At 42.5% G+C, this 26,159-nt stretch overlaps 3 protein-coding genes across 44 annotated transcripts in view; 2 read left to right on the top strand and 1 right to left on the bottom strand.

Annotated features, from left to right (window-relative positions):
• The window catches only part of SUPT20H (SPT20 homolog, SAGA complex component), a 60,949-nt gene extending 59,998 nt beyond the window's left edge, over positions 1 to 951 (top strand). For 35 of the 41 annotated variants that reach the window (XR_010597807.1, XR_006172747.2, XM_005286576.4 and 32 more), the window contains one exon: positions 412 to 951. Coding sequence is in view for 38 of the 41 variants with exons in the window: in XM_005286576.4 (XP_005286633.2) it covers positions 412 to 549 (138 nt within the window). In the remaining 3 variants the exon portion in view is untranslated. The remainder of the gene's footprint in view (positions 1 to 411) is intronic. The other 6 variants (XM_042842774.2, XM_065581306.1, XM_065581303.1 and 3 more) reach the window with 3 other exon arrangements.
• On the bottom strand, positions 880 to 22,808 carry EXOSC8 (exosome component 8). The gene is made up of 11 exons (XM_005286572.3): positions 22,708 to 22,808; positions 19,374 to 19,410; positions 17,512 to 17,575; positions 15,159 to 15,232; positions 13,761 to 13,806; positions 11,645 to 11,750; positions 11,512 to 11,557; positions 5,524 to 5,620; positions 4,485 to 4,605; positions 1,688 to 1,794; positions 880 to 1,091 (listed from the first exon to the last, which is right to left on the bottom strand). Exons 1-11 carry the CDS (start codon positions 22,722 to 22,724, stop codon positions 976 to 978), a joined length of 831 nt encoding a protein of 276 aa, XP_005286629.1. The 5' UTR covers positions 22,725 to 22,808; the 3' UTR covers positions 880 to 975.
• A 4-nt stretch (positions 22,809 to 22,812) lies between these two features.
• Positions 22,813 to 26,159, top strand: part of ALG5 (ALG5 dolichyl-phosphate beta-glucosyltransferase) — a 43,563-nt gene continuing 40,216 nt past the window's right edge. For both annotated transcript variants that reach the window (XM_005286570.5, XM_042842784.2), the window contains exon 1: positions 22,813 to 22,948. In XM_005286570.5, coding sequence (XP_005286627.2) covers positions 22,883 to 22,948 — 66 coding nt within the window. In that variant the 5' untranslated portion in view covers positions 22,813 to 22,882. The remainder of the gene's footprint in view (positions 22,949 to 26,159) is intronic.

Below are 26,159 nucleotides of genomic sequence, written 5' to 3' on the forward strand. Positions count from 1 at the left end.
CCATCCTGATATTTATATAGGGAGAACATTATTGCAATATTAGGACAAAAATATATTGCATGAATGAGGGAGACTTAAATAGAGAAATGATATTAAGTATTATGCTGAATATATCATCTGAACTAAAATGTTTACTGAAGTTGCTGAGTTACTGCAGTTACTGCGACAGACACAAAGGGCAAAGTTTAACTGTGAAATGTTTGAAACGCCCTCAGCAGGCTTCTGTGCCACTGGTGCTGCTTGACTGTACTCATTGTCCCCGTATGTGGTATTCCTTTTTGATGCCATTTCAGTGCTTCCTCAGTTTAATTACCCCATCTTGTTCTTTCCTGTCATTCTTCCTGAGGTAAAAGGTAGCGTTAAATTTAATATAACGAGCTTTTTTTTCCTTTCCCTTCTCCCCCACGGCAGCAGTTGCGATTCTTGCAGCATCAAATGGCTATGGCAGCAGCAGCAGCACAAACAGCTCAGCTACGACACCAGCACCATTCAGGCAGCCAGTCCAAAAGTAAAAGGAAACGAGGCACACCGACCCCTCCCAAGTCCTGAGTCTTGGGGGGTTTATATTTAAAAAAAAAATAGACGCAGAGGTGATTTTTAAAACTTTTTTTTTTTTTTTAAGAAAGCTCAAAAAAAAAATCAGTGTTTGAAATGGCTGATGGGAAAATGAATTTTTGAAGTAATGCTGATATGTATAAACTGTATCGGGAAGCCAACTCTATGGAAAATAGGAATTTCATCTAACAAAAAGCTAGGGTTTGTTTTTTGCAAGTCACTTCATATTTTTAATAAGATGTTTTACCTTGTATTTTTTACCATTCAGCAGCACTGTACATAGTATAAGGGTGATACATTTTAGAAAAACGAACTTTGTAAATGTAGTATTGATATCTGTTTATTTAGTATAAAAGGTTGGTGAATACTCTAACAAATACAGTTTTTACAAATCCATTTTGAAGAAACCTTGCCGTATGTTTATTTTGGTTTTATACTTTTTATCACTTTATCTATCAGCTTCTTCACTTCTTTGTGTCTTGTAACTGCCCGGGTGATACAGTCTTGAAGTTTTGCTGCTGTTAGGCCACTTCCACCTAAAAAAGAGGGGGGAGCCCCCCAAAATTGAAAGTAGTAGCTTGGTTTTCCATTTTGTTTTCTTTAAAATGTTTATCAAATGGAAACATTAAAACCTTTCAGTCATGGGGGTTACGTTACTGTTTAAGAATCAGGGTGGTCTAATTTGCAATTCTGCTTAAGAAAATTGTTTTACTTTAAATATCAAATCTTACCAGCACAATAGAAGACCTATGTTCAAGATCCAATCTCTACAAGAAGTTTGGCTAAACAAGTCATGAAGACGATTTATGCAAGGAAAAGATTATTTCTTGCAGCAGCCACACCAGCTCTTGCAAAATGCAATACTGTAGATTATTTTTAAGAAGACTGCAGTAGTAACATTAATTTAAGAAACAGTTCAACTAAGAGTGAAGAAAAATGTTACTTGTTTTGAGAGCACTGTCTGACACAGGTGCAGTATTAAGAGGGCACTACATGCTAAAGGCCAATAACGTTACTATCTATGCAGCATGTACTACTGAAATAACAGCCATCTGTAGGTAGAATTTATTCCAACCATTTAATTTTAAATTTGTTGCCTGTCAAATTAACTTGTAGTAATTTTGCAAAGTACCTGGCTTATGAACAGAACATAGTCTGCCTTCTTCATCCATTACAATGGTTACAGTTCCAGTTGCCAGGTCCTCCTCTTCTGCCGTCGGATCAACAATGAGTATTGTTCTTTTAAAAGAAAAGAATCCAGAGGTGGGTGGGATGTTTGTCTACAAGTTATTGGACCTTGACATACAAAACAATCAGTTAGGAAAAGGTTCATCTAAGATGAATTTGTCCAGGGTCATTTAGGCTAACTTTTTTAAAGGTTTTATTTATAGCGAGTATTTTTTTAGCTGAATATAGTACTTCTGGAAGCATTCTATAAACACCCAATGTTCTGTCATCAGGATGCCCTAATTTAAAGAACATGGGGAGAAGGCAAACCCTTACTGAACCTCAATGCTGAACTCAATTGGATGTTTGAGGGTTTGTAAATAGAAATAAAATTTAAATGTAGGGGTTTTAAAAATGTATTCCCTAATCAGGAAACTACAATTTGCAACACTAAAACAGCTACTACAGTAACACTCAGACAGTAAAACAGTTTAGAATTGTGGTAAAACAAATCTTTTAAAACGGTGACTACATGCTGTAAGACTGTTTACTGTTAACAGAAAACTAAGTGAAAACACCATTATTTCCATTTGCTGTAGATGTACTTACAAAATCCATTCCTCTTATTTGCATGTATATTTATTTTAGTGAATCCTTTGAAAGAGAATCAAGGACTGTATTTTGATCTACTACACTGTTCAATCAAGGAAGCGATCAAAAATATTACCCCTGTGATGAAGGCTATTGAGTTCTCAAGACCCAGAATTAGTTTTTTCCACAGCAAATAATGCAAAGTTCATAATATTTAAAGGGAAAATTGACTAAATATCCTTTATTCCACAATAAAAATTGTTGGAACCATTTAATAATATCAAATAGTTTAGTCCTTGAGAAATCTATACTACAATGGACAGATACAGAGCCAAATAATAAAAGTTCATAGAGTCGTCAATGGGACAGGATGATAAAGACCTCAACTTTTACTAAAAACCTTAAACACTCACAGGTTTTCTCAGAAATCATGGTCATTACATACAGCCTTATCCATACCTTAGTACAACCTTTTTGAACGTGCAAAATGTTTATAAACAACAGTGCAAATTATTATTGGGAATATCTGGTGTGAATTCCTAATTCCACACTGTTAAAAAAGTGTATTTTAAAGTCCATGTAATTAAATTTGATCTACTGAATATAGTGACACTCTGCCAAGGGAATGCATTTATTCTACATGTTACTTACAACTAATTTTTAAAAAGTGGGGAGCTCTATGATTTGGTAATGCTTTTCATATTATCTGCATCATAAAAAGTGGGCAGTTGCCTGAACTTTCACAAAGTAGTGAACAGAACAACTCAATCTCAGTACATAAACCCCCTAACCCAGGGTAGCTGCTCGCTCCCTCCCCACCCCTAGGCTACTGCAAAAAACATTTGCTTGTTCTACATGAGACAATTTAAATAAAGGGAAGGTTGGAGGTTCTTTCATTGTTCACTTTTCCAGTTGCTGATTGATATTTTTGTGCCAGAGGCACACACTCCTAAGCATTACTACTGCTTTGCACACACTGCCGTTCATCCAAAGAGTTCTTACTGTTTAGGTATTTGTATACCATGTTTTCCAACCCTCCTCTCTCTCACATTAATGATATTAAGGAGTTGCCTGTAAATACTTCTGAGAGGACAAACAGAAAGAGATATTTCTGTTGACTGTGGCTATTGAAGAGATGCAGCATACTATCAGCACTGCTCTGCAGCTAGTTTTAGAACCTCTCTTATCTGGCAGTTATTATACGTAGCAGCTTACACACTTCCATTTTACTATTGACAAACAGATGCTAGGGCCTGAAGTAACTGAAAACAGTCTACAAGTAATTCATAGCAGATGAATCCCTCAAGAGTGAAACAGACTTTACATTTACTCTTTGGGAATTAACGGCCTCTGTAATTCAGGGCTTGCCAGAGATGTTATAGCATGGGCTATAACAATTAGGAAGTGCTGGTGACGACAAAACTCTTCCGCCCAAGAGGCAAAGTCTGGCCTGGGGGACCACTTGTATCCCAATCCTGCTATTTTAGTGAAAAAAACAACGAACAAGAAAGATTTCAAGTAAGGAGTCTTTCAGATAGATTTCAAAATAAAAAGCCTGACAACATGCGACCCTTTTAGGTCTGAGGACGTTAACTTGGAGAGTTGGCCAAATTTTAATTTGAGTAATGACATTCCATCTATATCAATCCCTGGATAAGTTCTTTACTTTCTGTCCTGAAACTGTTGCTATGAGCTATTGAAAAATTGTCACCTTGTAGGCCACAGATATTTGCATTTCAGTAGTGGATGTAGTGATTTGTATATGTTAGTTTGTGTTAGTAAAGCTCTTTGGGATGAAAGGTATATAAATACAATAACATCGTGCAGCTACACCTCTCAAGTCCATTTTAATATTAAAATACTTTCCAATATGGCTAAGCTGTGAAATCTGGAGATCAAATCTGGCTTCAGTTGCAGAGAAAAGTTTGGTAATATTAATTCTGTTCTGGTGGTCATTTGTTCATATTATAAAACTATGTAACAGTTCAAAATAATCAGCCCTGAATTCGAGTAGCTGAAAAGTCAGGTTGGTCCATGAGGTGCACTGACATAACTGTATGAGGATTTTGCCACAACAGCTTCTTGGCAACACTGTCAGTTTTTCACCAGTGTGTGTGTCACTAAACAAATTTTTTTTTTTAAAGTATACATTTTATCAGTTCCCAACTTACTCGTCAAATATAACAAACGATGTAGCAACTGGATGCTTTCTGATATTCAAAGGATTTGTCTGTTTTAAATCAACTTCTGCCAAACCAGTTTCTTCATTTATAGTAACTTTTGGCAACTGTACTGAAAGAGAAGAGGCCAATTAATTGTATGATATTAAACTAGCTGAAGATAATTTGGGCTTTATCCCCAAAGGAATACTTTATGAACTGTTCTATGTTAACATCCATCAATCTCTATGGAACTGAGCAACTGCAATTCCTATTGACTGCAGGTCCCAAATCAGACAATGTGGGACACCTGTTTTCTATAAAAATAACAGATGCCACTTTTATCCTTTTTGAGCCCATTATTTTGTTCTGAGTGAGTCAAGTATAAATGATCAGTTGTAAAAAAAAAACCAACCAAACAAACAACAAAAACACCATACTGGCACTTTCTACGTTGCAAGTACATTCTCTGTACCACATTGAACAAAAAAAAAATCCCACAATCGCATGTCTTTTTCCTATCACTATATCACTTCTCTCTATTCCTCTATGATCCGGCTTTATGATCTCTTCAATTATAAATGTGAACATGTATTAAATAAAAACGTAGTTTTCTTACACTAAATAACACGAACAGATAACACTTCATTTAGATGTTGGTGTATTGAATATTACAATTTTGCTTATGATCAATAGTGGAGTGTCCAAACTTCTGGTACGCTGAAAGCAAATACCATTGCTCTGAAAAACTAAGGTATCTGGTGGAATGGCTATCAGTCCTATAATAGATTAATACAATGTGCAAGAAGCATATGTAAGCAAGGTAGCCCACAGCCTGATCAATAACACGTATACAAATCTATGACATCAATTTAGTGACATATTTCTTCTTTGTGTTATTGCTTCAGTAGTTCAATAAAAAGATGGGGGTTTTAGCTGCTGAAATATTCTGTTCTTGGGGAAATTAAAATCATCATGATTCAGATTCCTACTAACACATTTATCCCATGAATGTAATTTGCTTAACAATTGTTTGTTATAGGACACTTACCATTTTTTAAAGCTGCTAACAAAGCAAATGTGCAGGCATCCAAAATGTTTCCATCATAGTCCAAGCATATGAAATCGCAGTATAGAACCCAAGCAAGCTAAGAAACAAAGTTTGCATGTGTGAGATCTGATATATCCTTTGAACTGCCGGTATCACACTAATTCGGGTTACAGGCCAATGGTAATACACATTAAGCTAGAGAACCATCCTCTTATTCTTTAATAACAAATATGAATACATGGCCTCTGAGCTCCCCACAACCCAATTCACTAAGCATAGCACCAGATTATTAGGATGGATATTGCTGAGAAGTGGCTGAGGAAGCAATTGTACTGAGGGGGCAGCAAAGAACATCACACACATTTATGCATTATGGTCACATCAGAAAAATTCAATTTTTTTAAAAGGAGTTATTTATGTGCAAATAGCAATCTGTAGTCAGCCGCTGTATTGTATTTTATCAACAAAGAGAAAGATTTCTGCCTCCACTAGAAAACCATGGGTGAGAAATTCAATTAATATTTGGTATGTCAGAAAAAAAAATATATGGACTTTTTACACTTGAGCTATTAACCATAACTAGGGCCCTACCAAATTCACGGTCCATTGTGATCAATTTCAGGGCCATAGGATTTGAAAATTGGTAAATATCACTTTTTCAGATGTTTAAATCTGAAATTTCAGGGTGTTGTAACTGGGGGGGTCACGACCCAAAAGGGAATTGTGGGGTGGGGGGTCGCAAACCTGTTGTAGGGGGGGATCATGGGATTGCCACCCTCACTTCTGTGCTGCCTTCAGAGCTGAACAGAGTGGGGATGAGAGAGTGCGGAGCTTTCTGCAGCTGGGAGAGAGACCCAAGAACAACCCTGCAGGGAAAGAGCAAGTCCTGTCCTCCCACAGCCCTGCCCGGACTAGCAGCTAGGAGCCCCCTTTGCTGGGGCGCTCCCAGCAGTACAGGGAAGTTTGGATCCAACTCCACAAGCCGCCTCCAGCTGCAGGAACCGGCTGCAATAAGGGGAGGCATCCGGAGGTGAGTCTAGTCCCCCCCCAGCCCAGCTGGAGCTAGGAGCCCCCTTTGCTGGAGTGATCCTAGGAACATGGGGACATTGGAGTTCACGGTGAAGTGCTTATTTCATGGTCCGTGGCGTGTTTTTCACGGCCATGAAAACATAACAGTCCAGAAGCCAAATCCAGCCCATCAGTCCTCCATGAGCATTGGATCTGCCCTTTGAAATAAAGTTTGCTGTCCACTAGTGTGAGCAGCAGTTAAACCTGGCAAGAAGCATTTACAATTCAGTTTAAAAAGCAGGATAACACAGAGATAACTTGGATACAAAAATCTGAACTGAAGATGGGTGGATCAAAGCTGCAACATGGACCAATTCTGTTCCCTACCCAAAATACCTCCTTATTGTCAAAGGAAAAACAAAACACACCCCTTGGAATTCAAGGAGGTCTTTGTCATCCCTCTAGGAAAAGTAAGTAAGTGATACCCAGATTTAAAACTGGCTGGAGAATTTCAAAATATTTTTGAAAAATGAAAAACTGGGTTTTTTTCCCAAAAATTTTCATGGAAAATTTTCAGGTTTTCAATGAAAAGCAGAAAGCCAGGGTTCCACTTGACCAGCTTAGCATGTTTTAAACATCTACCCTGCCTTGTCCACACTGGACTTTTAGTTAACATTAGCTAATACCTTCTGACAACGCACCTTTAAATCCTAGTCAAAACAAACTCCAAAGGGTGAATATACCCTTGCGTGCAGCAAGCATGGCAGGCACACCACAGGGGTATTCTTTACACCTCCCTGCAGCTTTGCTAAATGTGGCCATGTGATGGGGTGTAACAACACTGCACTGGGCCAACAGGGCTGACTAATCACTGTGGGCCCAGGAGACCATGCCTCCTCGCCCCTGCTGCGTATACTCCAGGTGGAAGGGACAGATAAAAGGAGGCAGCCCAGTTCAGTCGGGGCTGACTGAGGAAGAGGAAGGATGTTTGATGCACCAAGACCTTTGACTCTCCAGGCTGTCAGGACCCTGGACCCAGATCTGCTGACCGTGGAGACTGACGGGAACACCGAGCTGCTGCCAGCTGAGGAAATGCCTGAGATGGGCCTTATGATAAGAAGTGACTGAGGGAACATGTTAGAAGCCAATGCTTTAACCCTTAATAGGGAATTTACAGCTTCATAGGTTGGAACCCGGTGGAGTGGGGTGGGCCTGGGTTCCCCTACTTCCCCCCTCCCACCTTGCACTTGCCATTAGGTGTGGCTACTAGGGACTCCCAATATAAACTGATTGTTTGCTCTACCCTGCCCAGAGTCAGAGCCCCAACTGCTATTGTTTGCCCCAGCCAGGAGGCTCAGGGGCTACAGACTGAGCGTTTGCTTTGCCCTCCCAGAGGGTCCAAGCCTTCCACTGCTATTGTCTGTTTGTTCTGCCCCACCCCAGGGTCTACGGACTGCTTGGTTGCTCGGCCCCGCCAGGAGTCTTGAGTTCTCCGACCACAACTGTTTGACTCAACAGGGAATCCCGACAATCGTGTGATGGGGTGTACCAACCTTGCACTGAGTCAACTGGGGTAGCCCGCTTGCCACGCTGTGACCCCATGACAGGCCTAATAGTTTTTACTAAATGCAAGATCCAGTGCTTCAAAAAGACAATCAATTCCTAGTACAAAAGCAGGAAAGACAAAGTAGTTTTATATGAACTCTGATGACAAACACAGGATTGCCATACTGGATGGGACCAGTGGTCCACCAGCTTCAGTATCCGGTCTCTGAGAGGGCTCAGCACCAGATGCTTCAAAGAAGGAACACACATCTCACAGTGCACAGATGTAGGATAATCTGCCCCTTGTGACGATCTCATAGGGACTGGTTTAAACCCTCCAAAATTTGTTTTCTGCATTAGCTATTTTATCTCTGGACATTCGAGTTATCCATGTCATCACCTGTTCCTTCTTTGAATCTTACTAAGCTCTTGCGTTTAAAGACATGCTGTTGCAATGAGTTCTTGAATCAAACACTACAAAGCAAGAATGTACTTAGCATTCTAGGAGTTGCATAAAGAGCATAATGTTTTCAAATATATACTTGATACACCCATAGATATTGATTTCAGTAATCAGATCACGTACACCTTATACTTTGGATGTAACCCAAAGAATGTGCAGGTACCAAAATTAACAAAAAACAAGAATAGTAGCCCAAAAGCCCAAGGATTTTCTTGAAACCTGCTCACAAATGATTATCCCCGTTGTGGAAGCAGAGAAAGAACTGACAGGAAGGGGACTGCAATGCATGACAGTTTGTTAGCAAGAGTTAGGCTAACTGTAACCCTAATAACGTGAGATTTGTAGAAGCGAGGAATGTGTGAGGCGAGTGGGAAAGAACTGTGTGAGAAGTTGTTGCAACCTGGTGTAGATAATATGGAATGAAGACTAAGAGTCTACATTAGTGAGCAAAACAAGATATCAGAATGACCTATGTATAAACAAAATGCAGCTGTTGCTCATTATTGTCTGTAACAAAAGGTATAAATGCTTGCTGTAATTGTTTACCTGTTGAGAGACCTGTTTAACTCTCTCCCTCTATGCAACTGATAGAGAGAAAATAAAGTATCTGATTTGCTGTACCCAAACAAAAAGTGAGAACTCTGTTATTCTCCGTCAATTTGGGGGCTCGTCCGGGATGGCAACGCCCACAGAGGTACCGGCAACTGCTACGGATCGTTCCCCTTCGAACCCCATGGCGCCACAATAGAGGTAGGAGACGTTTTGAAATCTCTATTGGGGTGTCGGAGGAGGACTGTCCGTGGGGCCGTCTGTCCCTGTTGGGCTCACGCCATCCGAACTTATTGACTGTGCAGCAAGGTCAGATGCAGAGCGGTTCTGTGGAATAGTTTTGCCGCCCCCAATAAGGTAGTTGTATGCGGTTCTGGGGACCTGTTAGTTTGGCCGCCCCCATATATGCATATGAGAGATGCATGGGTATGCACCAGTGCTGAGGGGTTGTTACCGCCTCATAGTGTGTTGAGTCCGGACAGAGGGGTTGTTTACCGCCTCATAGTGTAGATGCACCTTGGTACTTGGGAATAGAGGCTGGGGGGGGGGGGGGGGGGGGAGTGAGTGAGTGAGTGTGTACCAGTGTGAATTGAGAGTTACCGGAAGATGCCCAGAGTACTCTGCGAAGTCTTTTGGCTCGTGACCAGAACTACTCTAACGCAAGCCCGGTAACTAGAGGATCTTTTAGGAGATCCGACCCACGGGCTAACTCGGCCTGGCATCGTCCGGCGAGGAGGCTACCTGGGTCTAGAAGTGTGTGAACCCATCTTCCCTCCCCCTTTCCTCTCTGTGTGAGCCACTGACAGTCTGATCATCTCACTGGATGCAACAAGAGTAAGCAGCGCCATCTCTCTGAGACTAGCCAACGCTCTTTGCTGAAGGGAGGTGTAGGAGGGTCGTGGCCATCCTCGTTAGTCTCTCCTGTGTGAGTACGCTGTAGGGAGAGATCCTTAGTTTATGTGCCGCTAGAGCGGACAGGGCATCCTCCCTGTGTGTGTGATTGGAAAATGGGTGGGAGACAGTCTAAGCATTCCCTCTCACCCCCTAAGGGTACTCCAGCTTATTTCATGTACGTACATTATGGTCCTAAAACCTGCAGGTATTTAGAGAATTGGAATCATTACACGCGTGAAAATTCATCTAAACAATGCCCACTAGAAGGTACCTTCAATCTAGATAAGATCATACATCTCAGAGGAGCTTTTAATCACCAAAAAAGCCTCTGACACACAATGGGAGCAATTTGTCTATTGAGGAAAGGAACGGGTTAATTTGAAATTCAGCTTGGTCCAGAGATAAAGAGAAAGTTAATCTGCGTTCAAGGTCAAGAATCAATGCAGACCAGGCTAAGTACAAAGAAAAACTGCTTTCGGCCCCAGCTGGCTATGAAAAAAATATAGACAGAGTCAAACCAAAGGCAATACAAGTTACAGTGCTGAGATTACATTTGCAAAGCTTAACTGTCCAGTGAGATCCAACAGTCTGCCTTTGCGATCCTGGAGCCGGCGTGGTTTGGGGACGCTGAAGAAACCACAGGCAGTCGGCCTGGAATCACTGAAAAGACGCCCCAGGAGACCTCAGGGTGTAAAAGAACTGCCCTCCCAAGAGAGGAAGCAAGTTGGAGATTGCACAGCACCTTCTCTGAACATTATACACAGACGTGGCCAGTCTGGACGTACATGTGTGAGTATGAAAGTGTGCCTACTCTCAGCCGCAGTAAGTCTGAGAACCGGAGAGGGATTTAGCATTCCTCTTTCCACCCCGGTTGACCGAGAAGGGTGTCAGGTGGATCTACCCCAGTCGTAGCAGGACTGGGAAATAGAGAAGTTGGAGTAATAGGAAGAGTTGTGTACCTGATAACTAGAATTGAGCAATTAAGAGCATAGATCATGAACCAGGCAGCAGCTCAACCTTATGCCCAGGGCAAGTTGCAAGCCTTGAGACAGGACTTCCAGGCAGAAAAGGAAGCACTGGCTAAGCAAGTGCCAGTCCTTCAGGGACTTGTCAGAATTTAACCATTTGTGTTTGCATAGTGTGTTTGCCACAAGAGAAACCTGAATAGTTAAATGCCAATGGGCCATGTGTTTTGCCTAGGTGGCAAGCCTCATGAGAGAGGACTCGGGTAGCCTTGTGAGTAAGAATGTTTAAGAGAAGAGACCAGGAAGGGTGGGGACTAGTTGAGAAGCCCACCCTCCCTAGCTAAATTGGTAGTGAAAAAGCCGGTGCCCATGGAAGGGATGGTTCAGCGAGAAAAGCAGGATCGGGCCCAAGCAGGCAGGCAATAAATAGGGAGATTGGAAAACAGGTTGGAAATTTTGAGGGCATAGTGGAAGGAAAGGAGTAAGTAATTATAAGCAACCTCTTTCTCTGCTTCCACACCCTTCACTCTGAGACATTGGCATTAACACCAAACCTTTTCTTACCTTGCCATTGGCAATGCACAGATCTTCTTTCATTATTATTTCTGAACTAAAACAAAATGACACAGAAAATTAAGAAATAAAATTCTTCCCCATAATTGTGTTCATAATTGAACTGTAGTATAGTGGTTCTCACTTTTCAATCACATCTGCAATGAACTGACTAGCTGCTTGAGCCTCTTCCCCAGGAGGTCCGGGGCGAAATCTTGATGAACAGAGGGGTGATAGATCCACATTAGGAACTAGAAATCAAAAATATTTAGTTATGAATTAAACAAAGAAAAAATACACAGTCTGTTATAATAATAAAAATGCATACCGCAGTTTTATGTTCTTACTTAGTACCATGCATCTCAAATGAAAGCCAAGATCATGAATTGTTAACATTAATCAAGTCTGCATCTAAGTTCCCTCTAAGCTGCGCGGCCACACAGCCGCCTATTAAGTCCTGCTCAGGACTGCAGCAGGGAGAGATGTCTCTCCCCCAGCATGGACCTGCTGCGGTGGGGAGAGGAGGCTCTCCCCACCAGCCCCAACACGGACTTGCCGTGGCTGGGGGAGAGGAGGCCCTCCCCATTGGCTCCAACACGGACCTGCCCCGGCTGGGGGAGAGGCACCCCTCCCTTGGTCCAGTCCAGCCCAGCTGGAGCTACTGCAGCTGGTGAGAGGCGCCTCTCCCCTGGCCCCGAGCTGCTGCAGCGAAAGAGGGCCGGGGGGAGTTCTCTCTCCCATCGCAGGTCCGGGACAGCCTGCACCCCAAGGCCCTCATCCCCAGCCCCACCCCAGAGCCTTCACCCCTAGCCAGAGCCCTCACTCCCTGCACCCAACCCTCTTCCCCAGTCCTGAGCACCTTCCCGCACCCCGAATCCCTCATCCCCGGCCCCACCCCAGGGCCTTCACCCCCACCTTCTGCCCCAGCCCTGAGCCCCCTCCCACACTCCAAACTCTTGGCCCCACCCCCACCACATGAATTTTGTTGTGTGCCACATTACCTTCATATTGGTGCACATAACAAAATTCATTCCGCACATGGATGTAAAAAATTAGAGGGAACACTGGTCTGCATGATTTTTCTTCCAAAATTACACAAAGTGATATATGATTCAGGGTACAGATCATTTATTAGTCAGTCAGTGTTTCATAAAATAGCATGTACATTTACAGAATGAAATAAAGATATACTCCTAGCTACAATAAATTAAAGCATTTTACCTGTAGTCCTGCTATGTAGATCATGAATCACAAATTATTTCTTAATATCGTAATTGGATAAACAACAACTCTGATCTTTTCATTCCAGGAGTTTGATTTTCCTGGTATGATACATTCCTTTTATTAATTGCCCAAATTTGCCACTTTGGACATAAAAGCAGCAAAAAATATTTGAGAACAATCACAGAAAACTGAGAACACAATCTAGTAAATTCTCCAAAGACATCACATCTTGGAGAGATACTAAACCACCTTTTTATAATGTAAGTCCTCAATCTCACAAAGGGATGCTCATAAGTGGACCCCATTTATTTCACTGGAACTCCATATGGAAATAAGGGTCCGCCTGCAAAGATCCCTTCCAGGATCAGGGCCTACATCAGTAGCATCCCTAGTTAGTTAGACTCAATTTCAGCAGAAGTCTCATTTTTGTACTTCCCTCTCACACCATTTTTGAAGTCAAGCCTATTTTTTTCTTGGGAATTATCAAGACACAAGGGAACACGCAATTTATTGCAGCCCTTCCTAAACCATCAGACCTCACCTTCCACTGCCACAACCATCTCACCCCCAGCAAAAGTTCTCTGGCACATTCCCATCTAATGCTGGCCCTACTCTGAACATCAGCTCACCTACCTGTCTCCTCAGCTATCTTGCTCCTCCCATTGTTTCCTGGTAATCTGGCAGTTAGGGCTGGAATTGGCAGTGAAAAAGCAGTTTCCATGAGGAGAGGTTTCTAGCAAGCGGAAGGCAGAGCAAATCCCACCTTGTGCCTCTGCCTTGTGCTGCTTCTAGAAACCTTCAATCCCATAACTAGTGCTCCTTAGCTAACCTGTCACCTACCTCTAAAAAGGCCAGTTCCCATGTGTCATCTGCCTAAACTGGTTCTGTGCATTGTAATGCAATTATTTAATGTGATTTATTTGTTTTAAATGTCTACTGCACCGGATTCTTCCCACTCACTAAAAGCATTTAACTCAAATAACTAATGCTGTTGTTTTTCTAAAAAGGCAGAAAACTGACAAAGCTCTAAAACTTACCAATATATCCCTTATTAGTGGACTCTGCTGGGGGTTCTGCAAACTCCTGTAAAGGCAAAAACAACAACAAAACTCAGGGGGGAGAACAACTTGTCTCTACAAACTGGTTTGAAAAGATTTTTTAAAGGATGTTAAATATAATTTAGAAATCCTATTTCCATAAGGGCTCAAAACTTTGTCTGGCCAAAATGCTTTTATAAACCAAGCTAGATTTTCCAGCTACTCTACTTATGATCATTTCTTCAATGAACTGCTTGTTGTTTTATGTTAGACTATTATAATTAGATTTTCCACAGCTATACTTATTACCATCTCCCTTGAAATAAGAGGATTTGTTTCATTATCAGTGATCACTAATCATCACAAAAACTAAATAATTAGTACACAAAAATAAGGTCTTTGTTTTCTTTAAGAAGAGCCAAACAACTCTTTACACAAATAACAATGTGCGCGCACACAAACACTCTCTCTCGATTGTACCCTAATTCTTTTGTCCAATTCTACCTGTAATATTCAATCCTCAAAATAACTCCTGTGAAAAAATGTACGTGTATTTGACACGCATATCGATTTCAACTTAATAAATAGGGGCTTTATCAACTAAGTTACATTAACTATTATTAAGGCTGTGAGTTTGTCATGGAAGTCACAAATTCCGTGACTTTCCGTAACTTCGGCAGCGGCCACCAGCCTGCATGAGTTTCGGGGGGGAGGAGGCTCAGGGCTGGGGCACGGGAGGGGGTGAGGGCTCTGGGCGGCGCTTACCTCGGAGGGGCGGGAGGGGGTGCTCTCCAGAAGCAGTGACATCCCCCAGCTCCTAGGGGGAGGCGCGGCCAGAGGGCTCTGCACGCTGCCTCCGCCTGCAGACACTGCCCCCCGCAGCTCCCATTGGCCGCAGTTCCCGGCCAATGGGAGCTGTGGAGCCGGCGCTCGGGGTGGAGGCAGCACGCAGAGCTGTCTGGCCACACCTTTGCCTAGCAGCTGAGGGATGTCGCCATTTCCAGGGAGTCGCAGAGTCGGGTAGGGAGCCTGCCAGCCCCGCCAACCCCCTCCCCCAGCACCAGCAGGGATCCTGGGCCACGCACCGGTCCCAGTGTCCCCCCCCTGCACTTGCGGTGCCCCCCAGGCACCCGTGGCACCCCCAGGCCGTCCCCCCCAACACCAGAGTACTCATGGTGCCCCCTGGGACACTCCCCCACCCCAAAGCACACATGGCAGCCCCAGGTCGCCCCCCTCCCCAAGATTTAGTCAGGTGTCTATAGTAGAAGTCATGGACAGGTCACGGGCTGTGAATTTTTATTTACTGCCTGTGACCTGTCTATGACTTTTACTAAAAATACCCGTAACTAAAACATAGTCTTAACTATTATTTCTCAGTCTCAAAAAAAGTAAACGTACCGCTTTAATGCCACAAATTACAGTAGTATTTCCCAACTTCACCAGGGCAGAGCCATCTGCAGTAGTAATTGAACCTGAAAAGAGAAAGTGTATAATAAAATCTCAGTCTGCTCCCTCAGAAAGCTCTTTAACACAATATCCATCTTCACATGGACAGTCACCAGTTTTAGCTTCCTTACCACTCACTGAGACTGAAAGACATGGTACACGGTGTGTTTTAAATGTTTGGAAATTCCAAGGGTGAGTGGAATATGTTCCTACCAGAGATTCAAAGTACTGGATTACCCAGAACTTTTCAAATCTAATATGAAGACTTTTTTATGCACTTTTCTACTTGATTCTGTGAGAAACCATAATATCCTCACAGACTGCTGAATTTATATTATAAATTAAAATGCATATACCAGCATTTTCCCCTATCTTGCCTGTTTTACAGACAAGGTTACCTTGTATTTCTCCTCTGGTCCAATTCCCTATCTCCTGAATTTCCTTCCAGTTTTGTGAGGCAAAACAAAGATCTTTCAGCAGTCTGCTAGTGAAGTTATTGGGGTTACTGTTATGAGGAAAACAACAAAGAGTTTGGTGGCACCTTAAGGACTAACAGATTTATTTGTGCATAAGCTTTAGTGGGTAAAAACCTCACTTCTTCAGATGCATAGAGTGAAAGCATCGAGTGAAAGTACTTTCACTCTATGCATCTGAAGAAGTGAGGTTTTTACCCACGAAAGCTTATGCCCAAATAAATCTGTTAATCTTTAAGGTGCCACCAGACTCCTTGTTGTTTTTGTAGATACAGACTAACACAGCTACCCCCTGCTACTTGTTATGAAGAAGGACATTTGTCTAAGTAAGGGGTTACAAGATCTGTTAGTTTAGCACTGCTGATTTGTTTTCCATTCCCTACCTTATCATATTCTTATTGGGAAACTGACGTAGTCTGGATGTGCTAGAAAGATCCAGCAGAGTACTTAGTAAAAAAAAAAAAAAAGCACTTTCCATTCCAGCTGACATTAGGACATCGGGGAAAGCGATGAACAGAGCAGACTCAGCAGTATAGGAGTTGCATGTATAGCAGGGAGACTAGAGAAGGAATGAAAGGAGAACCACAGAGAAGAACTGGGTGTGAGAGCAAATTCATGAAAGGAGGGACAGAAGAGAGGGGAGCACCCTCCAAAGGAGGTGTAATGAATAAAGGAGAAAGTGGGTAGAAGTGTGTAAGCCATGATGGAAACAGAGCAGGCAGAGAAGTGGACAGAGTGCACGCGCACACAATATGGAGAAAAAATAAAGAGAAAGTAAGTGAAAGAGACCATAGGGGTGAAGCGAGATGGCCAGACAGGAGAAACTGGCAATTTTGCTAAATAATGCAATTTGATTTCCACCATCGGGGAACCACAATTTGCTTTAAGCACTACGATTTGGCAGGTGGGGCATATTGTGGGGCTTAATTTGCTTTTTGCCAAAGCAAAGTGACAAACTTCTCACTACATGGAAAGAATGGGAAATGCACCACTAAATAAATATATATTTTAGACTGGTCATTTGTTAATTATTTAAAAAATGAGACAAAAAAATTCGTTTAAAAATACATAATGATGGAATGTCCTATTTGGTTTTTGGCACTTACCTAGCAAAAGCTTCAGTTCACCTTGGAGGGCTCTTTTTTTTGGCTAAAATTAATTTTGAATGGTTATATATACAGAAATTATATTTAATTGTGTTTTTAACTCACTAATGCATTTTTTATATTTCTATTTTAATTAGCAAGTTGTGAAGGATTCTTTTTTCTAAATTAGAAATAGTCAAAACTTTATTAGATGAAAATTTACCTTTATGCCAGGTAAAATGGCCAAAGCATCATAGAAGGGCTCTAAATGCCCTGGATCTGGTCATGAAGAATTCCCTCAATGTAGGAACTGTGAAAGCCATAATGCACCTTCTGACACACCCGTGCAAGTCCTGATATAGGGGTGTCCTAGAAGCAATGCTGGAGGCAGGAGTGGTACATTGGGAATGGGACCACAGTGATTCAGGGAAATGCTGTGGCCAGAGGCAGATAGGGAAGCTACCTTAATTTAGACAGCCACCCATGCTGTTTAAACTATGCTTTGGGGGAGCAAAGGGGGTGTTCACTGAGTAGCCCCGGAGTGAGAGGGTGCAACAATGGCTTAAAACTATCCCTGGGCTACAGAGTCTGTACTGTGCCTCTTTGAGGCGCAACACAGAATGTCAGCCCTGGTTGTTCTGAACTCAAGCTCTGTGGAAATAGTTCAGCCATTCATTAAAGACTCCAGGTATAAAAACTGACTCCATTCGATTCAGTCACCAGCACTTCCCAACGTTAAACACTTACCTATGTTGACAGTGGTTGTTCTGAATTCACCTAGCTCCCTTCCATCAGGTCGGCAGTTCTCTTTCTAAACAGAAACATTACACAATTCAAGTTAAATGACATTTTCATGGTGTTACACAATCAAGAGTATATAATGATAAAGTTTTTGTTTATCTTCAAATGGGAATTTGCAATGACAAGACCACAAGGATAAACTCAAAGATTTGTATGCTGGTGAGCTTTTTGGTCTAATTTAGTGTGATCTGGGTTACAGGCCCAAAACTTAGCTACTTTAAAAAATGTATAGTCCAGTAGGAAAAAGCATCTCAAGGCTCAGTACTATATGCCTTTCCTACAGCTATTTAGGACATTCAGCAACAAAAGCAATACCTCATATCAGTGGTGCAGTGACAAAGCAATCAGTAAATTGCTATGAATATAGTGGGAATCTGTGAATTTTGTGGCACTATAAGAAACTGAGTCACAGGTGTGACATCATCAAAAAGGCCAACTAATTTTTCAGTACCCAGAGCCAACTTGAGAAGAAATATTCATTGATAACCTTGAATGAAAATTTCCAAATGTTTGCATTGTTTAATTTTTGCAACTAACCCTTTTTTCCATTGCTGATCTTTTAAGATGGAAATACTTTAGAAATCTAAGTAGGGCCCAAGTCCAGAAAAGCCAATCAACATAGTTATTCAGATGATTCACAACATAAACTGAACACACAAATTCAATCAGAAAGGGTGTTGGTTCATTCTGGTGATGTTTGCTTTTTTGTTGTTGCTGTTGTTTTTTACAAGAGTGTTACACTGTTGACTCAATTTAGCTTATGATTTACTATGACCCTCATATCCCTTTTCGCAGTACTCCTTTCTAGGCAATCATTTCACATTTTGCATGTGTGCAACTGATTGTTCCTTCCTAAGCAGAGTACTCTGCATTTGTCCTTATTTCATCCTATTTACTTCAAATAATTTCTCCACTTTGTCTATATCATTTGGAATTTTAATCCTATGCTCCAAAGCACTTGCAACCTCTCCCCGCTTGGTATTGTCCACAAACTTTATAAATATCTAAATCATTGATGAAGATATTGAACAGAACTGAACACAGAACTGATCCCTGCGGGACCCCGCTCAAGATGCCCTTGCAGCTTGACTGTGAACCACTGATAACTACTCTCTGGGAACAGTTTTCCAACCAGTTATGCACTCACCTTACAGTAGCTCCATTTAGGTTATATTTCCCTGGTTTGTTTATGAGACTGTCATATGAGACAGTATCAAAAGCCTTACTAAAGTCAAGATATACCACATCTACTGCTTCCCACAAGGCTTGTTACCCTGTTAAAGAAAGCTATTAGGTTGGTTTGACACAATTTGTTCTTGACAAATCCATGCTGTTACTTTCATCTTCTTATCTTCTATTATCTTTTGTTTAACATGCATTATTAATGTAGACTTAGAATTTGTCTTTTTCAAGGACACTGTCAGTGATATTATTTATTATTTGTATTTTGGTAGCGCCTAAAAGCCACCACCCTGGTCAGGCTCCCATTGTGCAAGGCACTGTACAAACCAAGGCCTCAATCCTGTACGCACTTAAGCACGTTTAACTTTATCCACATAGCAGTCCCTTTGAGGCTAATGAAACTAGTCACATGTACATAAACACTCACAGGAGCACAGCCATAGACTAGAAAGTCCCTGTCCTGAAGAGTCTGAAAGATTTTCTTTTACGAAAGGCTTTAAGGAAAAGCAAAACCCCACTGGAGTTTATGTATAATTTAAAGAGAACAGCAACAGAGATACAGTAGCTGTACGAGAAAAATATATTCTAAGTCTATTTAACTTATGTATAGATGATGTTTTACTCACCAAAAATCGCCTGTAATATTCCAAAGGTTCCACAGTTCTAAAATAGACACAAAATTTAAAATTCATATGCATAATCTGTTTTACAAAGTAAATAGCTAACTAAAGTCTAGCAGAAAAGCAAGTGTTACTCAGTGGGCATCTGAGTTTCAGAGTCAAGCTCTGTTTTTGTTCCTTGGCTGACAATGCTGTGGAGACAGCACATTAGCCAAGTGAGTGACAATTTCAGAAAGACTAGAGCCCTCTACAGTGTTCTTTCTGGTCATTTTGACACCAGAACTCATAGGTTCCGGAGGCATGGTTGCCTTGTGGCAAGGGCTTTGAAAAAGGGTTAGAAAGAGTGAAGTTTGAAAAATGGGAGAGAAAGAGAGATCCCACAACAAAATCCACCCTTTACTGCAGCTTATGTAACTACATACATAAAAAACCCTAGCTTGAAAACGGAGAATCTGTAAAAGCTAATATTATGGTGGAGTTTGTAGCAATACCATAGTTATGGCTGCATAAGAGATTTGATTGAAATAGGAATGTTAAATATTTTTTAAGAAATGTTGCAAATTAAAATTGATGTAGTATTTGAATTTTTCAGGTTACTGTGATGATTAACTGGTTTATGCATACACAACATGACTGCTTCAAAAATTACCACTTTTTAAAATTTTCAGTGGGGTGTCACCTTTGTATTATTATTTGGTACCTGAAGAGTTTACAATAATAATAATTATAATAATTAATGGAGATATCCCATCTCCTAGAACTGGAAGGGACCTTGAAAGGTCATCGAGTCCAGCCCCCTGCCTTCACTAGCAGGACCAAGTACTGATTTTGCCCCAGATCCCCCAAGTGGCCCCTTCAAGGATTGAGCTCACACCCCTGGGTTTAGCAGGCCAAAGCTCAAACCACTGAGCTATCCCTCACCTGGGTTGACATAGGCTTTAACACTGGTGTGTGGGTTGGTGAAGGGCCGTGTTGGCTCATTTTAAGATAGATTCTCTTTATTTGATTTAAAACCATCTGCAGTCACCCTATTGGTCAGAGGCCGCCTTTTTAGAAACTTCCCCTTATCCCATAAGTTATTCTTTGAACCACACATCCTCCCCTCTTTATTCCTTCTGGCCTTATCACTTCTTATTTTCCAGGCCTTCCCTTTACTTTGCTTCTCAGGGCCTTTCTTTACAACACAAATGTATTGCCTTAACCAAATTTAAGATAAAATTAAAGAATTCAAGTTATATTTATCTTACATCTACCTATGTTTATTTGGAGCATAAATAAATAATCCTTTTCTTCATAGAAGTTACAAATACACCAATGTATGTAGTATGACAACAGCATTTTTAACATAGAATTTAATGCTGCAGGCTGTTTTCTGCATAGCCCTTATGATGACACAATTTTTCAAATCGGAGAGTTGCTAAGATATGGAACACAGAAACTAAAACAGAATATTCCATAGCCAGAAGTTGTTAAGACACTGCAGCACAGACATTAAAATGACATTTCCAGGAGAGAAGTTAATCTTTGGCATAAGGCCTTCTCAAGTTTTGTTCAAACAAATATTTTTGGAGAAAAGTCATGGAAATGGTAACTCTGAGTGAGAACTTTTATTATATTTTCAAAGACAACATAAACCCAACATAGTTCTGACAATTTACGAGCACAAGGGTAATGTTAATCCCTGTCGGTGTTCCTTGAGATATCCCCAACTAGCATGGACATAAGGGCTATTCGTCACTGGCTCAGACAATACTGTCTACTATGCCCCATTTAATTGATTGAGAGACACAGGGGAGAAGCAAAAGATAGTTGGGTCAATGCAGAAACAACCCTCCCCCAAATGCCTGGGAACAATCTCCTTGTCCAACTAGTCCTTACACTTAACACCCACTTTCCTCTAACTATCTACAGATGGATCCCTCCACTCCAGCAACTAATGCCTGGGCCTTGTTTTGATTAGGAAGAGATTATAGTTGCTATGACTTCCACCAAGACTTTTCCTCTGGCATAGACAGAGATCCACATGTTTCAAAATACCTTAGCTCGTTAAGATTAGCTCTCACTTTTAAAACAAAACAAAACAAAACAAACAAACAAACCCTTAACGTGCAATCTCACTTTCCCCAAAAAATATTTCACATATCTGGGGGGTCAATAATACTGGGAATGAAATGCTTTTTGGCAAAAGTATGAGACAGCAGTTACAGGTGTGAGTTACACTACAAGGCTTATGAACGTGGGAAGAAGAGTGTATTTCTGTAACTCCTTGAAGCAGAAGGGACTTTTCTCTGGTAGACTGCAATGTTGCATTGAAAGTGGATAATTTGAGAGGGGGTGTAGCGAGGTAGAGGGCTGGTCTCTCCCCTTAACTGGACACTGAAAGGGCACATTCCTATTATTGACCCAAAACCTTAATACCTTTAACTGCCTCTGAACTAAGTTTTTAGTTTTGGAATATAGATACATTTGGATGGAATGAAAAATAAATGGAGTTGCTTTTTATATGTTGTGTAAGAGAAGGGGAAAATAAAATGTTGATTTTCTAACAGAGAGTAAGGGCCACAAATAGCATGATACCTGTGCAGAATTGTAATATATATGGGGAGCCCCAGTGAACTCACTGGGATTACTCACATGCATAAGATTACACATGTGCCACTTGCATCTGAAGAAGTGAGGTTCTTACCCAGGAAAGCTTATGCTCCCAGTACTTCTGTTAGTCTCAAAGGTGCCACAGGACCCTCTGTTGCTTTTTACAGATTCAGACTAACACGGCTACCCCTCTGATACATGTGCCAAGTGCATGCAGGACACATGCCCTTAGCCTCACGATTTCCACGATCACCAGTAACAAGGAGTGGGTGGATCAGCTGCGCACGGGGAACGTAAGGGGCGAGGGGGGGGGGGTCTCCTAGGCTGTGTGTTTCTCTCCCCCCCCCGCTGTTGAGAGCAGGCGCTGCAGATCCCGGGGGAGTCGCTCCTGGCAGTGGCCGGGGGGCGGTTCCCAGCCTCGGGGCCTGACAGAGCTCCGGGCACGGCACGTTACGAGCAGGCACCCGCAGCCATCGCCAGGCCTGAGGCTCGGCAGCGGCCTGGGCCCAGGGCAGCTTCCAGGCAGACGCGTGCCGCGTTCCCGGCTCTTCGCGCGGCCAACGCCGGGGCTGAGAGAGCCCCGCTAAGGCGACTGACGGCACCGGGCCCGGCGGCTGCATCGATCCCCCCAGGGCCAGGGCGAGCCCGGCTCAGAGCCCGCCCGGCCGGCGCAGCTCGGCTCCCGGGAGGGGGAGGGGAAGAGCGAACGCTAGGCCGGGACAAGAAGCTGCTTCGCTCGGTCACTTACTTGAATCCGGCCGCCATAGTCTCACTTCCGCCCGTCGCGATCTACTTCCGGGGTCGGGAGCGCACTTCCTCTCCCGCGTGACACCCTGGGAGGACACGCTGGTTGTCAGCGCCGCGTCCGGGAGCCGCTTCCGCATCGCTGGAGCTGCTCCATAGGGCCGCGCCGGGCATGGACCATGGAGTCGCTCCTGGCTGACGTGGTCGCGGTGCTCGCTGCCTTGGCGGCCGCAGCCCTGATCCTGGTGAGTGCGGAGCCCAGCGCCCCCCATCCCCCGGGAGTGGGGAGAGACCCCCGAGGGGGGAGGGAGCGGGAGCCTCCGGCCCCAGGGGGCTCCGCACACACCGGCCCGGGCGGGGCCATTGCCCCGCAAACAGAGCAGCCCCTGAGAGAGCCGAGAGCCAGAGCCCCTCGCTGGGCGAGGCCCCGCTTATCCCTTCCTAGGGGGGAGCAGCCCGGAGCCCCGGCGGGGGGCGACTGGACCCCAAACCGGAGTGGGAGCACTGAGGAGGAGCTGGTGCCTGGGGAAGGGCCACGCACCTCTTTGTAATACCCCTTATGGTATTTGCAGACTCTCATCTGGTCCTCTTCTTTTCTCAGGACTAAAGCCCCGTGTTTTTAACCTGTCCGCATAGATCAGGTTTCCTAAACCCTTTATAGAATCATAGAATCATAGAATATCAGAGTTGGAAGGGACCTCAAGAGGTCATCTAGTCCAACCCCCTGCTCAAAGCAGGACCAATTCCCAGCTAAATCATCCCAGCCAGGGCTTTGTCAAGCCGGGCCTTAAAAACCTCCAAGGAAGGAGGTTTCCTAAACCCTTTATCATTGTTGCTGCTCTCTTCTGGACTTAATCTGATTTGTCCATATCTTTCCTAAAGTGTAGTGTCGAAAACAGGGCACGGTGCTCCAGCTCAGGCCTCGCCAGTGCTGAGCAGACCCAGGACAGTTACTTCCTCCACCTTGCATCTGACACCTGTTAACAGTAGCTGCATCCTGGTCTTTTTTTGCAGCTGCATCCTGTTTGTTGGCTCAGGTTCAGTGTGTCATCCACTATAAACCCCGGATCCCTTTCAGTAGTACTATTAGCTAGCCAGTTATTCCCCATTTTGTAGTTGTGCAATTGATTTTTTTCCCCCCTAAGTGTAGTACTTCGCATTTGTCTTTATTGAATTTCATTTTGTTGATTTTAGACCAATTTGTCAAGATCATTTTGAATCCTACCTTTGTCCTCCAAAGTGCTTACAACACTTAACAGTTTGGTGCCATCTGCAAATGTTATAAGTATACTCTCCACTCCGTTATCCAAGTTCTTAACGAAAACATTGAATAGTTCTGGACCCATGACAGATCTTTGAGGGACCTCACTAGGTATTTCCTCGCAGCTTTACAGTGAACCATTGATAACTACTCTTTGAGTACGGTCTTTCAGCCAGTTATGTACCCACTTTATAGCAATTTAATCTAGACCACATGTCCCTAGTTTGCTTATGAGACTGTCAAAAGCCTTACTAAAATCAAGATATATCATGTCTGTCACTTCCCTCGCCGGCCACTAGGCTGGTAGCCCCTTAAAGAAGGAAAGTAGGTTGGTTTGGGATGATTTGTTTTTGACAAATTCATGTTGGCTATTACTTACTGCCCTAATAACTTCTAGGTGCTTACAGATCTTTCCAGGTATCGAAGTTAGACTGACTGGTCTATAATTCCCTGGGCTCTTATTTCTCTGCCCTTCCCCTCTTTTGAAGATAAGTACTATGTTTGCCCTTCTTCAGTCTTCTGGGCTGATAATCACTTCCAGGATTGCCCCAACTAGTTCTTTAAGTAACCTAGGATTAATTTCATCAGGCCATGCCATCTTGAATATATCTAATTTACCTCAATATTCTTTAACCAGTTCATTCCCTATTTTGGGTTGTGTTCCTTCTCCCTTGTTCTTAATATTGTGTTACGTATCTGGTCACCATAAAAACTTTTAGTAAAGACTGAAGCAAAATAGTCATTATACACCTCAGACTTCTTGATGTTATCTGTTATTAGCTCTCCTTCCTTGCTAAGTAGTGTGTTTCCTTCATCTTTCTGTTTTTCCTAATGTATTTATAGAGCCTCTTACTGCCTTTGCTAGGTGTAACTCATTTTGTGCCTGAGCCATTCTGATTTTGTCCCTACATGCTTGTGCTATTCTTTGTACTCCTCCTTAGCAATTTGTTTATATTTTCACTTTTTGTAGGATTCCTTTTTGATTTTCACGATGGTCATTAAAGAGCTCGTAATGCAACCATATTAGCCTCTTAGTATTAGTCCCGTCTTTCCTTTGCATTGGGATAGTTTGCTGTTGCACCTTTAATATTATCTCTTTGAGAAACTTTCTCCCCTGAACTCCTTTTTCCCTTAGATTTTCTTCCCGTGGGACCTTACGTACTGTTCCCTGAGTTTTGATAAAGTCTGCTTCTTTGAAGTCCATTGTCCTTATTCAGCTGCTCTCACTCCTTCCTTTCCTTAGAATTAGGAAATTTATCATTTCATTGTCACTTTCACCGAAATTGCCTTTAACTTTCAGATTTGCAACTCATTCTTCCCTGCTAGTGAGAATCAAGTTTAAAGTGGATGTCTCCTGGTTACTTCCTCTACCTTCTGAAAAAAGTAGTTGTCCCCAATACAGTCCAAGAATTTATAGGACACTTTGTGTTATGTCACTTTACTTTTCCAACAGATGTTTGGGTGGCTCTTGTGTTTTGGATATTTCTGTTATTTGTTCTAGAAATAAATCATCCATTGTCTCTGATGTGGTTGTTTATTGTAGACCCCTAATATGACATTGCCCCTGTTTGTTTGTTTTTTTGTTTTTTTCTGTTTTTATCTTCACCCCGGGACTTTAACCTTGTGTGCTTCTCACCACCACCTGGACTTCAGAACAAGTGTATATATTCTTGGTGTGTAACCCAACATCTACTCCCTTGTTTTTGTCCGCCTGTCCTTCCTGAACAAGCTATACCCCTCTATACCAATATTGCAATTGAGATTCATCTCACCCACCTATTAAATCATAAGTTAGCTATTGTACTAATACTTCCAATTCTTCCTGTTCATTCCCCATACTCCTTGCCTTTATGTATAGACATGTAAGATGTTGAGCAGATTCTCCCACTCTTTTACCTCTTGCTGCTCCTATGACCCTATTGTAATTCTTCATTCCATCCCAAACATCCAGCCCTCTGGTAAGAGCACATTTTCTTTATATCTACATCTTTTGTCATCTGTCCCCTTTGAACCTAGTATAAAGACTTTCCCACTGGGTTGGCAAATTGGTGTGGAAAGGTGTTCATCCTTCATCTCATACATTGTTATCTAATCTCAGTGAAGTGCTTTCTCACCTGACGAAGTGGGTATTCACCCACGAAAGCTCATGCTCCAATACATCTGTTAGTCTGTAAGGTGCCACAGGACTCTTTGCT

This window comes from Chrysemys picta, chromosome 1 (assembly GCF_011386835.1).
Source record: "Chrysemys picta bellii isolate R12L10 chromosome 1, ASM1138683v2, whole genome shotgun sequence".
In the NCBI taxonomy this organism is placed as follows: Eukaryota; Metazoa; Chordata; order Testudines; family Emydidae; genus Chrysemys; species Chrysemys picta.

Excerpts from the sequence above, each read along its gene's own strand:
- EXOSC8 (XM_005286572.3), bottom strand. Across the intron at positions 11,751-13,760 it reads CACTAATAAGGGATATATTG|TTCCTAATGTGGATCTATCA; the intron begins GTAAGTTTTAGA and ends TTTGATTTCTAG. Across the intron at positions 4,606-5,523 it reads GTTAGCAGCTTTAAAAAATG|TACAGTTGCCAAAAGTTACT; the intron begins GTAAGTGTCCTA and ends CTTCTCTTTCAG.